General features: G+C 39.7%; 2 protein-coding genes across 9 annotated transcripts in view; one reads left to right on the forward strand and one right to left on the reverse strand.

Annotated features, from left to right (window-relative positions):
* Positions 1-12,644, reverse strand: part of UPK1B (uroplakin 1B) — a 63,615-nt gene extending 50,971 nt beyond the window's left edge. Inside the window, exons 1-4 of one of the 6 annotated variants that reach the window (XM_081571981.1) lie at positions 9,871-12,644; positions 9,204-9,350; positions 5,484-5,546; positions 2,087-3,176 (exon numbers count right to left, since the gene is read on the reverse strand). In XM_081571981.1, the coding sequence (XP_081428107.1) occupies positions 3,135-3,176; positions 5,484-5,546; positions 9,204-9,350; positions 9,871-11,091 (1,473 nt within the window). In that variant the 5' untranslated portion in view covers positions 11,092-12,644 and the 3' untranslated portion in view covers positions 2,087-3,134. Of the gene's footprint in view, positions 1-2,086; positions 3,177-4,394; positions 4,678-5,483; positions 5,547-9,203; positions 9,351-9,870 lie in introns of those variants that run through there. The other 5 variants (XM_081571985.1, XM_081571982.1, XM_081571987.1 and 2 more) reach the window with 5 other exon arrangements.
* The window catches only part of IGSF11 (immunoglobulin superfamily member 11), a 187,655-nt gene continuing 182,462 nt past the window's right edge, over positions 11,072-16,264 (forward strand). For 2 of the 3 annotated variants that reach the window (XM_081571990.1, XM_081571994.1), the window contains exon 1: positions 11,098-14,075. The gene's annotated coding sequence lies outside the window, so the exon portion shown is untranslated. Of the gene's footprint in view, positions 14,076-16,264 lie in introns of all 3 variants that reach the window. The other variant, XM_081571989.1, reaches the window with a different exon arrangement.

Here is a 16,264-nt window from a genome sequence, read left to right on the forward strand (position 1 = left end):
ATATACAGCCTCGATGTGCTCCTTTCCCGATTTGGAACCAGTCTGTTGTTCCATGTCCAGTTCTAACTGTTGCTTCCTGATCTGCATACAGATTTCTCAAGAGGCAGGTCAGGTGGTCTGGTATTCCCATCTCTTTAAGAATTTTCCACAGTTTATTGAAATCCACTAAGTCAAAGGCTTTGACATAGTTAATAAAGCAGAAGTAGATGTTTTTCTGGAACTCTCTTGCTTTTTCGATGATCCACCGGATGTTGGCAATTTTATCTCTGGTTCCTCTGCCTTTTCTAAATCCAACTTTAACATCTAGAAGTTCACGATTCATGTACTGTTGAAGCCTGGCTTGGAGAATTTTGAGCATTACTTTGCTAGTGTGTGAGATGAGTGCAACTGTGTGGTAGTTTGAGCATTCTTTGACATCGTCTTTCTTAGCAATTGGAATGAAAACTGACCTTTTCCAGTCCTGTGGCTACTGCTGAGTTTTCCAAATTTGCTTGCATATTGGATGCAGCACTTTGACAGCATCATCTTTTAGGATTTGAAATAGCTCAACTGGAATTCCATCACCTTCACTAGCTTTGTTTGTAGTGATGTTTCCTAAGGCCCACTTGACTTCACATTCCAGGATGTCTGGCTCTAGGTGAGTGATCACACCATCATGGTTATCTGGGTCGTGAAGATCTTTTTTGTACAGTTCTTCTGTATATTCTTGCCACCTCTTCTTAATGTCTTCTGCTTCTGTTAGGTCCATACCATTTCTGTCCTTTATTGAGCCCATCTTTGCATGAAAATTTCCCTTGGTATCCCCCATTTTCTTGAAGAGATCTCTAGTCTTTCCCATTCTATTGTTTTCCTCTCTTTGCACTGATCACTGAGGAAGGCTTTCTTATATCTCCTTGCTAGTCTTTGGAACTCTTCATTCAAATGGGTATATCTTTCCTTTTCTCCTTTGCCTTTAGGTTCTCTTCTTTTCATAGCTATTTGTAAGGCCTCCTCAGGCAGCCTTTTTGCCATTTTGCGTTTCTTTTTCTTGGGGATGGTCTTGATCACTGCCTCCTGTACAACGTCACAAACCTCCATCCATAGTTCCTCAGGCGCTCTATCAGATCTAATCCCTTGAATCTATTTGTCACTTCCACTGTATAATCATAAAGAATTTGATTTAGGTCATACCTGAATGGTCTAGTGGTTTTCCCTACTTTCTTTAAGTCTGAAATTGGCAATAAGGAGTTCATGATCTGAGCCACAGTCAGCTTCACAGTCACCTAAAAAGAAGCTAGCCCCCAAATAGTATGATTATCAGGTTCCATTTATATAAAATTCAAAAGAGTCAAGCTAATCTGGAAGTTAGAATAGTGGTTATTTTCTGGAAAAAAAAAGGATAGTGCTTGGAAAACAGTCACTATGTGGGATTCTGAGGAGATGAGAACTTTCAGTCCTCTTACCTGACTGGTGATTTCCTGGCTCTGCTCAAGTAGTGATAGTCAAGTTGTGCAGATTCGATCCCTGTAATTTTCTGTATGTATGCTTGAAAAGTTTTAAAAATGAAAATGTTTTCCCATATTACCAGGAGAAGAAAGAAAAATCATTCAACCATCTCAACAGATAAAGAAAAATAATTTGATAAAATTTAATAATTCATGGCAAAATCTCTCAGAAAACTATAAAGGGTACTGCCCTAATATTTGGAGAAGGCAATGGCACCCCACTCCAGTACTCTTGCCTGGAAAATCCTATGGATGGAGGAGCTTGGTAGGCTGTAGTCCATGGGGTCGCTAAGAGTCAGACACGACTGAGCGATTTCACTTTCACTTTTCACTTTTCACTTTCATGCATTGGAGAAGGAAATGGCAACCCACTCCAGTGTTCTCGCCTGGAGAATCCCAGGGATGGGGGAGCCTGGTGGGCTGCCGTCTATGTGGTCGCACAGAGTTGGACACGACTGAAGCGACTTAGCAGCAGCAGCAGCAGCAGCCCTAATATTATTAGTAGCATTTATAAAGCACAATAAACACCATAATTAACGGTTAAATAGGGATTTTTTTTTTTTAAGATTGAGTCAGGATTCCAACAGGAAACAACACTTTCAAAACGAAAAATTCAAAGAGGTTTATTCAAAAAAGTACTGTTTTTAAAGAAGTAAGCATTAGGTAGCGACAGGAGATAATGCAATAATCCAAAGCTAGGAAACACTGAACTTTGAGACTGAAAGTCAAGAGGAGGGAACATTACTGTAATTCAGCAGAAAAGAGCTGTATAAAGTAAGATGCCTAAAGAGGATCAGCGACTTCCAGAAAACTCAGGATAGACAGATCATGGAGAAAAGGACGGGGAATAGTCTGATCTCATTCTCTTTCCTCCTTCCCGTCTTTCTCCAGCGTTTCCTACTGGTTTCAGTTCAGTTCAGTTCAGTTGCTCAGTCATGTCTGACTCTTTGTGACCCCATGAATCGCAGCACGCCAGGCCTCCCTGTCCATAACCAACTCCCGGAGCTTGCTCAGACTCATGTCCATTGAGTCGGTGATGCCATCCAGCCATTTCATCCTCTGTTGTCCCCTTCTCCTCCCGCCCCTAATCCTTCCCAGCATCAGGGTCTCTTTTCCAGTGAGTCAACTCTTCACATGAGGTGGCCAAAGTAATGGAGTTTCAGCTTCAACATCAGTCCTTCCAATGAACACCCAGGACTGATCTCCTTTAGGATGGACTAGTTGGATCTTCTTGCATTCCAAGGGACTCTCAAGAGTCTTCTCCAACACCACAGTTCAAAAGCATCAATTCTTCAGCGTTCAGCTTTTTTCACAATCCAACTCTTGCATCCATACATGACTACTGGAAAAACCTTGACTAGGTGGACCTTTGTTGGCAAAGTAATGTCTCTGCTTTTAAATATGCTGTCTAGGTTGGTCATAACTTTCCTTCTAAGGAGTAAGCGTCTTTTAATTTCATGGCTGCAATCACCATCTGCAGTGATTTTGGAGCTCAAAAAAATAAAGTCTGACACTGTTTCCACTGTTTCCCCATCTATTTCCCATGAAGTGATGGGACCAGATGCCATGATCTTAGTTTTCTGAATGTTGAGCTTTAAGCCAACTTTTTCACTCTCCTCTCTCACTTTCATCAAGAGGCTTTTTAGTTCTTCACTTTCTCCCATAAGGGTGGTGTCCTACTGGCTTAATCCACTGTAAATCAAAAGAAATGAGAGCCTATTGATCTAGTCCATGCTGATTAGCTTCTCTGCAGGGTAAAGAAGAGATGAAGGTAGATCTGAGGGGTTATAAGACATGCAATAAGACAGACAGAAAGAAAAGGTTAGGGATTGGAAAGGTTAAATATGATATGTTGTACATGCTGGAATACCCAAATTATCTACAAGTGCTTGATTAGAAATATTGAGTTTAACAAGGTTGCTGCAAATAAGGTCAACAAAAAGTAGTACACATCTATATGTTAGAAATTAGAACCTGACGTTTTAAAGGTTTCTATTTATAATAGAATCAAAATTATAAAATACCTATGAATAAATCCATCAAAAGATATGTAAAATCTTTAAGCAAATAATAACGATACTGGAAGAAATTAAAGACCTAGATAAATGGAGAGGATAAAGCTTATTGTTTCAAGCTGGTGTTCAATACTTCTCCCCAAATTGATCAACAGAGCCAAAGCAATCTCCCCACAAAATCCCATCAGTGTGTGCTAGTGTGTGTGTGTGTAACTTGACAAATAATTCTATATGCTGAAAAGGAAATGCACACACCTAAGAACAACCAAGATATTTTAAAAGAAGAATAAGATGTGAGAACCTGCTCTGGTAGATATTAAGACTTATTATGGGGCATTCTAACTAAGAGATTCTTGTAGTGGAGCAAGGATCAACAAATATACTACAGGAGTCAAATAAAAAAACAGTGTGGAAAGTACTGTCTTTTCCTATACGGTGCTTGGTCAATTGGATGTCTGCTTGAAAGAAAATAAAGCTTGACCTCACCTCACATCCAACACAAAATCAATTCCAAACTGATTCGATATAAATGTAAAAAGCAAGACAAAACAAAACCCATAAATAACTTCTACAAGATAGTACAGGGACTAAGGTGAGGAGCTTGGGCTAAGGAGACACTTCTAATGTAGGACACCAGAAGTAATAAAATAAATTTGAATATATAAAATTTAAAAATTCCTGTTCATCAAAAGATATCTTTAAGAGATAAAATACGAAGGCAAAGAGTAGGAGAAGATACATGTAACAAACACATCAACAAAGAGTTCATAACCAGAATATATAGAAAACTGTTACAAATGATTTAAAAAGAAAATATAATAGAAAAGAAATTTTTCCAAATGGCCAATAAACAAATGAAAAAGTATGCAACTGCTTTAGGACTCAGGAGAAATAAGTTGAACCTGCAATGATTTATTACTGTTCATCCATTAAAAAGGCTAATGCTGAAAAGACTGGTAATGCTGTTGGGTGTAAGTGGTAAGGATGTAAGACAACCAAAACTCTAATACACACTGCTAGTGGGAGTGTAAACTGGTGAAATTTCCTTGGAAGATCATTTGATGTAATCTACTAGAGCTGAGCTACACATACCTTAGAATCCAGCATTCTCTCTTGTGGATATGTACCCAAGAGAAATGTGTATTTACGTGTACCAAGAGACACGCACATGAAAGTTCCTAGGGAAAAGTTTTGTAATAGGTTATCCTGAAGGTCCATATCTATCACAGAATGAATAAGTTGTGGCATTTCAAGTGATGAATACTATATAGCAATGAAAATAAATGATCTACAGCCACACACAATAGCATGGATTAATTTCACAGATGTAGTTTTGAGTAAAAGAATGAACAAATGAATATCTACTACATGGTTCCCTTTATATAAAGTTTAAAAGGTTGACAAATCTACACAGATACAGAGAACAAACTAGGGGTTACCAGTGTGGGGGCAGGGGGCAAATAATTGGGTGTAAGACAGGCTCAAGCATGTATTGCACAACATGGGGAATATAGACAATATTTTTTAATAACTGTAAATGGAAAGTAAGCTTTAAAAATTGCATAGAAATGTAAAACTAAAAATATTTTTAAGTCTAAAAAATAAAGCAGTTTGGTTCTAGAAGTCATGTTCTTAACCACTAAATAAGATAAAGTAAAAATTTCAAAAATCTGACAAGTCTAAACAAGAGTGTTTTATGATTCATGTTTCAGGGCAAAATTAAGAAGAAAAGTGAGAATGTCATTACCTTAAAAGTCAGAATAATAGTCCCTTTGTGGGAAGTGATAACCTTGAGGAAACCGAAGGGGATTTCTCAGATGCTGACAATGTTTAGTTTTGTTTTTTTTTTTTAACCTGAGTGGCAGTTACAGATATGCTCACTTCATGATCATTGACTGAGTTGCACATGTTTTGTACACTTGTATGTGTGCTATATTTTATAATAAAACAATAACAAGGTTGTTCTTTTTCTCCTATTCCATACCTGGCACAGCATAAAATTCAGGGGATCCTCTGGCTTTTCATAGACTAAGTTTTCAGTGATCTGCTGAGAGAGAGAAAGATATTACATTATGGTTCTGAACTTATGTGGTCAGGTTATACCTGAAGTAATATGTTGCATTAACCTAACAAGTACCACAGCATTTAAAAAAAATTCATATATCTCTACACAGTGACAAATTACTTCCTTACTACTGATAAGTTTAGGTAAATTAAGGTAAAATGTGGATGAATAAAGATTTAGTAATAAATAGCAGTGGATATTTTTCTAGTTTTAAGATCAAAGAGGTAGTGAGAAGGTTTTGGAGGAAGTTTTTATTTTGAGAATTGTGATTTTGCTAGACTGAGAATTCAATAAATAATTTACTTCAAAGAACAGTCAATGAAATCTTTTTGAATAAAAATTTTAAAACACTATGATTTTTACATAGAAACTACTAAGGCATTTGATTCTAAAAGGTTAAAATGATGTTCTGTGTTTGTAATAATAAATTAGAAAGCATATCACAGACTTCAGAGACTCACTTTCATACATTTTATTACTGTTGAATAACAAAAATTATTAATTAATAAAGTAAACATAATTCTCATTTGCAGGGAATAACAATAGGGCAAATTTCTGGTATAAAGCATTCTGATCTGTTTAATGCATGCATGCTCATTAATCATTTTACAAATACTTCTACTGAACACATTTATAACTAGTTTTTCTTGTAACAATGTTCAATGCATAAACACTGTTTTTTCTTGACAGATGAAGAAAATTGCTTACAGAATGATTAAAATTCTACCTTCTAGGGCTTCTGTCCTTCAGTTTAACAATTAGTAGTTCTTTGTTAAAGCCAGAAAGCCCAGCAGTTAGCATTATCCCACAAAAGGATATTTTAAAGAAAGAAGGGGCATAGAATAACATTAATAAAGTAAATATCACTTATCCCTGTTATATGAAGACACTGAGATTCACAGAAATTAGGTAATTTCCTCCAAATTACAAAGATGAGAAGGAGCAAATTTAGCTTGGAGACTTAGGCTAATAGATTATACAATTTGTGCACTTTCCTCTACACCCTACTTCTTTAATCTTAAATTGTTCCAGCTTAAATGTGTTCATTTGAGGTGGACCATTCTCACTTGGGCTTTCCTGGTGGCTCAAACGGTAAAGAATCCACTTGCAGTGTGAGAGACCTGGAGGAGGGCAAGGCAACCCACTCCAGTATTATTGCCTGGAGAATCCCCATGGACAGAGAAGCCTGGCAGGCTACAGTCCATGGGGTTGCAAAGAGTTGGACACGACTGAGCGACTAAGCATGCATTCTTACTTACAACTTTACAACGAAACCATAAAAAGTTACTTCATGTATGTATGTTATTATATATGTGTATATGCTTTGCTGGGTAATAATATTAACATTAAAATACACATGCAAGGAAAACAGAAACAAAAGCAATCCACAAAACAACAAAACTTTTAAATGTGATAATATATAATTCTATATTGGTCAAGGAATGTTATACTTTAAGAAGTTTCTAGCTCCATATCATGAGGTCAGTAAGATTTGTAATTTCAAGAATTAAAAGCAATTTTTTGACAATTGATATAATTTTAATCATAATAGTATATCAGTGGATTATTTATTGACTCTAAGTAATTCTAGATCTTCATTCAGATAGTTGTCATTAGGCATCAACAGATAGGTAAAAGGAGAACTATAGCTTCATTTAATTTTTTAAAATTTATTTATTTTAACTGGAGGCTAATTACTTTACAATATTGTGGTGGTTTTTGCCATACATTGACATGAATCAGCCATGGATGTACATGTGTCTCCTGGATCTGAACCCCGCCCCCCCACCTCCCTCCCCATCCCATTCCTCTGGGTTGTCCCAGTGCACTGGCTTTGAGTGCCCTGTTTCATATCGATGAAACAGTTCAAATAGGTGAACTTGGTCATCTGTTTCACATATGGTGATATACATGTTTCAATGCTATTCTCTCAAATCATCCTACCCTCGCCTTCTCCCACAGAATCCAAAAGTCTGTTCTTTACATCTGTGTCTCTTTTGCTGTCTTGTATATAGTGTTGTTGTTACCAGCTTTCTAAATTCCATATATATGTGTTAATATACTGTATTGGTGTTTTTCTTTCTGACTTACTTCACTTTGTATAATAGGCTCCAGTTTCATCCACCTCATTAGAACTGATTCAAATGCATTTTTTTTAATAGCTGAGTAATATTCCATCGTGTATATGTACCACAGCTTTCTTATCCATTTGTCTGCCAGTGGGCACCTAGGTTGTTTCCATGTCCTAGCTGTTGTAAAGGAGAAGGCAATGGCACCCCACTCCAGTACTCTTGCCTGGAAAATCCCATGGATGGTGGAGTCTGGTGGGCTGCAGTCCCGTGGGGTCGCTAAGAGTCGGACACGACTGAGCAACTTCACTTTCACTTTTCACTTTCATGCATTGGAGACAGAAATGGCAACCCACTCCAGTGTTCTTGCTTGGAGAATCCCAGGGACGGGGGAGCCTGGTGGGCTGCCGTCTATGGGGTTGCACAGAGTCGGACATGTCTGAAGCGACTTAGCAGCAGCAGCAGCAGCTGTTGTAAACAGTGCTGCAATGTACACGTGTGTTTTTCAATTCTGGTTTCCTCTGTGTATGCTCAGCAGTGAGATTACTGGGTCATATGGCAGTTCTATTTCCAGTTTTTTAAGGAATCTCCACACTGTTCTCCATAGTGGCTGTACTAGTTTGCATTCCCACCAACAGTGTAAGAGGGTTCCCTTTTCTCCACACCCTGTCCAGCATTTATTGTTTGTAGACTTTTTGATGGCAGCCATTCTGACTGGCGTGAGATGGTACCTCACTGTGGTTTTGATTTGCATTTCTCTGATAATGAGTGATGTTGAGCATCTTTTCATGTGTTTGTTAGCCATCTGTATGCCTTCTTTGGAGAAATGTCTGTTTAGTTCTTTGGCCCATATTTTGATTGGGTCATTTATTTTTCTGGTATTGAGCTGCAGGAGCTGCTTGTATATATTTGAGATTATTTCCTGGTCAGTTGTAAAAAGAACTTCTAATTACTTCATTTTTCTTCTAAATAATGTGGTTTCTTGGGACTTTCCTGGTGGCCTAGTGGTTAAGACTTCGTCTTCTAACACAGAGGGGTATGAGTTGGATCCCTGGTGAGGGAGCGAAGATCCCAAATGCCTTGTGGCCAAAAAACCAAAAAAAAAGTAAAAAGAAGCAATATTGTAACAAATTCAATAAAGAATTAAAAAATGCTCCGCATTAAAAAAAATGTGGTTTCTTAGATGGTCCAAGTTGGTCATCTTTTGACAGCATTATATTCCTGCCTGGGAAATCTTTTTCTCTCCTTTTTAATTGTCAATATTTTGTCCCTCCTTCCTCAGTCTGGCTCAAACTTTAACTCTTGACCAATTTTATTCCCCCAGCAACCAACCTAACAAATCTCTAATTCCTCTGAAGGGCTTCATATTATGGTAAGAATCATTCATTTGGTGTTTATCATTTACTACCTTAGATTAATAATCTTAATGCATTTACTGACTGACACTGAGATTATATCCTTTTAATAGCGAACACTTTTTCTTGTACCTTTTAAGAACCAGGTCAGTGTTTGTCTTTTATATTATAATTACTTTAAAACTCACATTTTAAAAAGAGATTGAGAGGTTTACCTGGAATATTTGTAGAATGTGGTGTTTCTCCATGTATCGTAGTGAAAGTTGATAAGGATCTTCATATACTATAGGAGGGAATCGCCTCTTATAAGGTTGACTGTATGCGTCAGAAATCCTTCTTTCCTGGTATTCTGAAAAAGCATCCTAAAATGGAAATATCCCCCAAGAGAGTCTTTAATGAATAGAAAATTCCCAGGAAGTTTTGTTGCTACTGTTCATGTTATCAGTGGAATTTGGTACTGATGGGATCTGAACTCTAGAAACTAAAGACCTTATGAGAGACCTGGCTGATCCTCCAGGCAATGTAATATACCTCAGCTCTTGAGAGGTGCCTTAGACATCGCCGATCTACTTTTCCCCTCACAGATATATCCAACGGACTCCAGTTTCCTTTCCTTTGGCAGAAGCTCAGAGCGGGGAAATGAGTTAGTTTCCCAGGGTTAGCAGCAGAACCAGGACTTGAAACTCAGGACTCCTGCATCCTGGTTCATTGATCCTTCCTGAATGGCCTACTTAGGGTAGCTGAGAAGGCAACCCGTTTCGTTACCTCCCACCCTACTCCTGCCTTCCTGAATCCTAGCATGTGCCCTCTGCCTGCATTCTCCCAGAACCCTGGCTTGATCTCCAACCTCCCAGTTGGGTATCAAATGTCCCTTTAACCTACAGTCTTGACTTCCATGGGTTGAGGTTTTTCTCGACTGATGATATAGTCCAGTTTAGATGAAATGGAGGGAAACCTTTCAGAGTAGGCTTGTTGTTTTGCTTGTGAAGTACTGTTGTCAAATGGCATGAAGACTCGCAGGTCAGCTATACTTTCAGTGTCAGTTTCAATGGAAGTCTGAGATATGCTGGCACCTGTCTGGCTAGGCTCAAATTTGCAGGGTTGCACTTTAAAGTCATCCTCTTCCTCTTCCTCACCGTAGCCAAGCTGTCTGAATAGTTTGTCATTAGACTGTTCTCTGTAGTCAAACAGGTTGTCTTCTGTGTAATCATCCTCTTCATCCAGTAAGTCATCAGCCTGGTCAGATTCACCACCAGCCTTGTCAGGGTCAGTCTCAGGGTGTTCAGCTGGTTTAGTAGCCTGGTCATGCACTTTGTGGTGAGTCTTTGCAGCTCTTTTGTGGTCAGCTTGGTCAGATGATCTCTGATCAATTCGTTCATCAGTTTTTTTCTCAATCAGGCCGGACAATCTACTTTCGATCTGTTGAGCAGTTCTTTGGTCAGCTGGTCGGGGCATTCGGTGATCACTCTGCCTATGGGCTCTTTGTAAAGATGGCATAGATGGCTTTTGGTCAAACTGTTCAGAAGCTCTTCTCTCAGCTAGGCTGGATGTTCTCTGGTCAGTTTGCTCATAAGTACCTTGTTCAGGCAGAGCAGACATCTGGTTGTCAGTCTGTTGAGACCTGACACCATCAGCTTGGCTAGATGCCTTGCTGTCCATCTGTTCTGACATCCTCTGATCAGCCTGATCAGATGTTCTAAGACTGGCAAAATTAGCACGGTCAGATACTCTGAGGTCCTCCTGATCAGATGTTCTTTCTCCCATGTGTTCATCTACTTTGTGGTCAGCTTGATTAACTAGGTTGGGTTCAGCCAGGCCAGACACCATTTGGGCAGTCTGGTCAGCTGCTCTGTCATCAGTCAGGTTATCTGCCTCCACTTCATACTGGTTCTGCCCGCTGTCTTCCTGGCCATCTGTGTGACTGTCATCTGGGGGCTTGGCTGGTCTTTGGATTTCCGAGGTTTCGGTGGGAGCCTCTTCTGGAGGCTTTTCCATTTTCTGCCAGGTACCTGACTGGTCTAGATTGCCAGATTCTGTGGGTGGGGCCGGACCTGGGTCGTCTAGGCAACCGTCAGAGCGTGTGTGAGTGACAACAATGACCATGGGCTTTATTCCGAGCCTCAGCGCTGGTTCTTCCAGGCATGCTGGCGAATGCTAGTGAATGTCGGGCAGTGAGCGGGACTCCCTGCGGCTGCCTGGGGACCAGCTGCCTCTGGGCGCTCAGCGTGGATGCGGCTCAGGGGCCGACACCTTCTCCCAAGAAGAGGGGATGACTACAGGCTGGCGTCGCCACCGCCCAGTGAGCAGGCCTCACGGCTCTGTGAAATGGTGCCTTAGAGCGCTCCCCTCCTCGTTTTTTTCTTGCAGAGGCCCAGAGTGTTGTCTGTGAAATAGGATCCTACAGGTATCTCCGGAATCAACAGAACACGCGTCCAACCACACGAGGGCGGCATACCTGAAGAGAGGTTACTGCTGCCATCAAACAGACCCATGATTCATTGGCTACTTGTATAACCACAGTGGTAGTGCAGAGTATGATATTACTGCTGGGTACGGTGATTGTAAACGGTCCTGCTAAATGTTATTTTTCTTTATAAACTCTAACTGGTATTGTGGTGATGTTACCACACTCTGTTTTTTCTTAAAAAAAAAAAAAAAACTTCAAAAATCCTGCCTTTACAAACAGTGCCAGTACTGTTTTCGGTGGTACCAGGAAGGCTTTAGTCCTTCTAACACTCAAGGTACCAAAGTCATAGGGATGTTTCTTCACAGTAGCAGAGTACAATTGTTGTTGGTTAGTCACTAAGGAATGTCTAACTATTTTGAACTATGGACAGAGGTTCGTGACATTGTACAGGAGACAGGGATCAAGAAAATCCCCATGGAAAAGAAATGCAAAAAAGCAAACTGGTTGTCTGAGGAGGCCTTACAGATAGCTTGGAAGAGAAGAGAAGCGAACAGCAAAGGAGAAAAGGAAAGATATTCCCATCTGAATGCAGAGTTCCAAAGAATAGCAAGGAGAGATAAGAAAGCCTTCCTCGGCGATCAGTGCAAAGAAATAGAGGAAAATAACAGATTGGGAAAGATTAGAGATCTCTTCAAGAAAATTAGAGATACCAAAGGAACATTTCATGCAAAGATGGGCTCGATAAAGGACAGAAGTGGTATGGACCTAACAGAAGCAGAAGATATTAAGAAGAGGTGGCAAGAATACACAGAAGAACTGTACAAAAAAGATCTTCACGACACAGATAATCACGATGGTGTGATCACTCACCTAGAGCCAGACATCCTGGAATGTGAAGTCAAGTGGGCCTTAGAAAGCATCACTACGAACAAAGCTAGTGGAGGTGATGGAATTCCAGTTGAGCTATTTCAAATCCTCAAAGGTGATGCTAGGAAAGTGCTGCACTCGATATGCCAGCAAATTTGGAAAACTCAGCAGTGGCCACAGGACTGGAAGAGGTCAGTCTTCGTTCCAATCCCAAAGAAAGGCAATGCCAAAGAATGCTCAAACTACCACACAATTGCACTCATTTCACATGCTAGTAAAGTAATGCTCAAAATTCTCCAAGCCAGGCTTCAGCAATACGTGAACCGTGAACTTCCAGATGTTCAAGCTGGTTTTAGAAAAGGCAGAGGAACCAGAGATCAAATTGCCAATATCCGCTGGATCATCGAAAAAGCAAGAGAGTTCCAGAAAAACATCTATTTCTGCTTTATTGACTATGCCAAAGCCTTTGACTGTGTGGATCACAATAAACTGTGGAAAATTCTGAAAGAGATGGGAATACCAGACCATCTGACCTGTCTCTTGAGAAACCTGTATGCAGGTCAGGAAGCAACAGTTAGAACTGGACATGGAACAACAGACTGGTTCCAAATAGGAAAAGGAGTATGTCAAGGCTGTATATTGTCACCCTGCTTATTTAACTTATATGCAGAGTACTTCATGAGAAACGCTGGGCTGGAAGAAACACAAGCTGGAATCAAGATTGCAGGGAGAAATATCAATAACCTCAGATATGCGGATGACACCACCCTTATGGCAGAAAGTGAAGAAGAACTAAAGAGCCTCTTGATGAAGGTGAAAGAGGAGAGTGAAAAAGTTGGCTTAAAGCTCAACGTTCAGAAAACTAAGATCATGGCATCTGGTCCCATCACTTCATGGGAAATAGATGGGGAAACAGTGTCAGACTTTATTTTTTTGGGCTCCAAAATCACTGCTGATGGTGATTGCAGCCATGAAATTAAAAGACGCTTACTCCTTGGAAGGAAGGTTATGGCCAACCTAGATAGCATATTTAAAAGCAGAGACATTACTTTGCCAACAAAAGTCCGTCTAGTCAAGGCTATGGTTTTTCCAGTGGTCATGTATGGATGTGAGAGTTGGACGGTGAAGAAAGCTGAGCGCCGAAGAATTGATGCTTTTGAACTGTGGTGTTGGAGAAGACTCTTGAGAGTCCCTTGGACTGCAAGGAGATCCAATCAATCCATCCTAAAAGAGATCAATCCTGGGTGTTCATTGGAAGGTCTGATGTTGAAGCTGAAACTCCAATACTTTGGCCACCTCATGCGAAGGGTTGACTCATTGGAAAAGACCCTAATGCTGGGTAGGATTGGGAGCGGGAGAAGAAGGGGACGACAGAGGATGAGATGGTTGGATGGCATCACTGACTCGATGGACATGGGTTTGGGTAGACTCCGGGAGTTGGTGATGGACAGAGAGGCCTGGCGTGCTGCAATTCATGGGGTCACAAAGAGTCAGACACGACTGAGCGACTGAACTGAACTGAACTATTTTGGGACCCCATGGACTATGTATAGCCCCACAGGCTCCTCAGTCCATGGGATTTCCCAGGCAAGAATACTGGAGTGGGTTGCCCTTTCCTCCTCCAGGGGATCTTCCTGACCCAGGGATGGAACCCAGATCTCCTGCACTGGCGGATGGATTCTTCACCAGTGAGCCAGTTGGGAAGCCCAAAAGAGTGCAGAGAAGAGGATTTTGTCCTCCACACCCTGACCCCTGCATTCCCCTTGGCATTTCATTGCTGCAGGGGCATCCTCTTCTCTGTCTCAATGGACAGGTGAGCAGCTGGTTTCCATCTTCTCTGGGAAGAGCTGTCCTGTGTGTCCTGAAACTCAAGCTCCAAGTATTTTCTTACTGAATTTGTCATATATGGTTGGAGGGCTGGAAGGAGAAGAGAAAATGCAGTGAGAATGGGTTCTAAAATCACACCGTCCAATGGTCTTACAGCAGAAGGGAGTGTTAGGATTAGGAGCCAGAGTTCCAGAAAGAAAAGGAGTAAGGAAGGCTAGGGAGAGATAGGAGAAGGAATATTTAACAGGTGGGGAATTTGCACTTGATGGTGGCCAGTGGGGTCCACATTTTGACAGTTGCCATCCCTTTTTGGAATAGACCTTAAGAATCTACTTCAGGCCAGCTTGCTCTCTATTCTCAGGAGCAGATCAGAACAGAGGTGGTGACTTGGGATTATGGCTTTCCAGAGCCTAAATCACTGAGGCAGGCCAAGGATTGGTAATAAAATGTCAGATATTCTTTTAATATGGGTTTAATTACATTCGGTAATTAGAGATAAAACTTAAAATCCAAACGCAAATAGTAGTAATTAAGGAGTAAGAGGGAGAGTGGTTTCCTTTGATGTCATACTTACCAGCAGGAGAATTTAGACACACTGAAATAAAATCATTTACCTAACAGTACCTAGCACATGGGCTTCCCAGGTGGCGCTAGTGGTAAAGAACCCATCTGCCATTGCAGAAGACATAAGAGATATGGGTTCAATCCTTGGCGCTGAAGATTTCCTTGGAGGAGAGCATGGTAACCCACTCCAGTATTCTTGCATGGAGAATCCCATGGACAGAGGAGCCTGGTGGGCTACAGTCCATCGGGTCACAAAGAATCAGACATGACTGAGCGACTAACACCCACACACACCTAACACATAGTACGTGCTCAAGATGTATTTGTTGAATATAAATAAATATATTAAAGATTTGCTTTACTTATTTATCTAAAAATGTGTGAAGCAAATACATTCTTGTTTGGAATAAAATAGATGATGGACTATGGCTTACAACTTTACAGGGATATTGGTTTTGTAGATTTGTTTTTCCATGTATAAATTCAATATAATTATTGTAGAAAAGTAAGTAAAGCAAGCATAAATTAAAAAAACTCCCCAAGCACTCAGGGATAACCTTTATTAACATTTTGATGTATACCCTTTGAGAATTTTTCCCATGCAAATCTATACATTTAATATCTATAGGTATGTATTTTACAAAATGGAATCAAACCATGTAATTGTTCTATAAACTACATTGTGATTTAAAACTATGGTTTAAATGTTCTTCTATGTCAAGAAACATAATCCAAAGGACATTGGCTTTTGGCATTAGACCAAGTTTGTTCCAACTCTGTATCTGTTACTTAATAGATTGTTGAGTTTGAGCAAATCTCTTTGTTTTTCTGAACTTCAATTTTCTAGTCTGTGGATGAAAATGGGAATAATATAATACTTCTCAGAATTCTTGTGAAAACAAAATGAGATAGTATATATATATATAGAGAGAGAGTTCACATATGCTTCATAAAGAGTAGCTATTTTAAAATATATATGTAATTTATTATATGCATTAATTTTTTGCTTTTAACAGTGCTGCGTTGACTGTCATTGTACAAACATTTTACCAGCTTGTTATATTTTTTCCTTGAGATAAATTTTCTATTGTGGAATTGCCTGGGTAAGGAAATGTCCTCTTTCTGGTTCTTGAAAGTACTATATTTAAAAATGTCTTCCAGAAAAGCTGGGCCAGTCTCTAGCTGCACCAGTAATTTGTGAGATTGCTATACAGAGTCCAGTTCTGTATATGTTTCATTTTTGCCTATCTGATAACTGAAACATAGTATTTTGTTTTAATGTGTATTCTTTTTTACATGTTTAATAACCTTGGGTTTTTTTGGGTAAATTTTCTAGTCTTACCTTTGTCTTTTCCTTTTTGATTTGTGAGAGCTTTTTATGTATTAAAACTTTTAATTCTTCACTATATAAATTGCAAATAAAGTTTTCTGGCTTGTTTGCCATGTAGTTTTATATTTTTTGATTGTATTGTTTTTGCTGTTGTTGGCTCAGTCTCTTTATGTGTTATAGATCTGTTGAGATTTTCTATTATTTTTGAGTCAGTTTTGACAATACATGTTTCTAGCAATGTGTCCATTTCATCTAGGTTATCTCTCTCTCTTTTTTTTTTT

This window comes from Giraffa tippelskirchi, chromosome 2 (genome assembly GCF_054371585.1).
Source record: "Giraffa tippelskirchi isolate mGirTip1 chromosome 2, T2T-mGirTip1v1.2.pri, whole genome shotgun sequence".
Classification (NCBI taxonomy): Eukaryota; Metazoa; Chordata; class Mammalia; order Artiodactyla; family Giraffidae; genus Giraffa; species Giraffa tippelskirchi.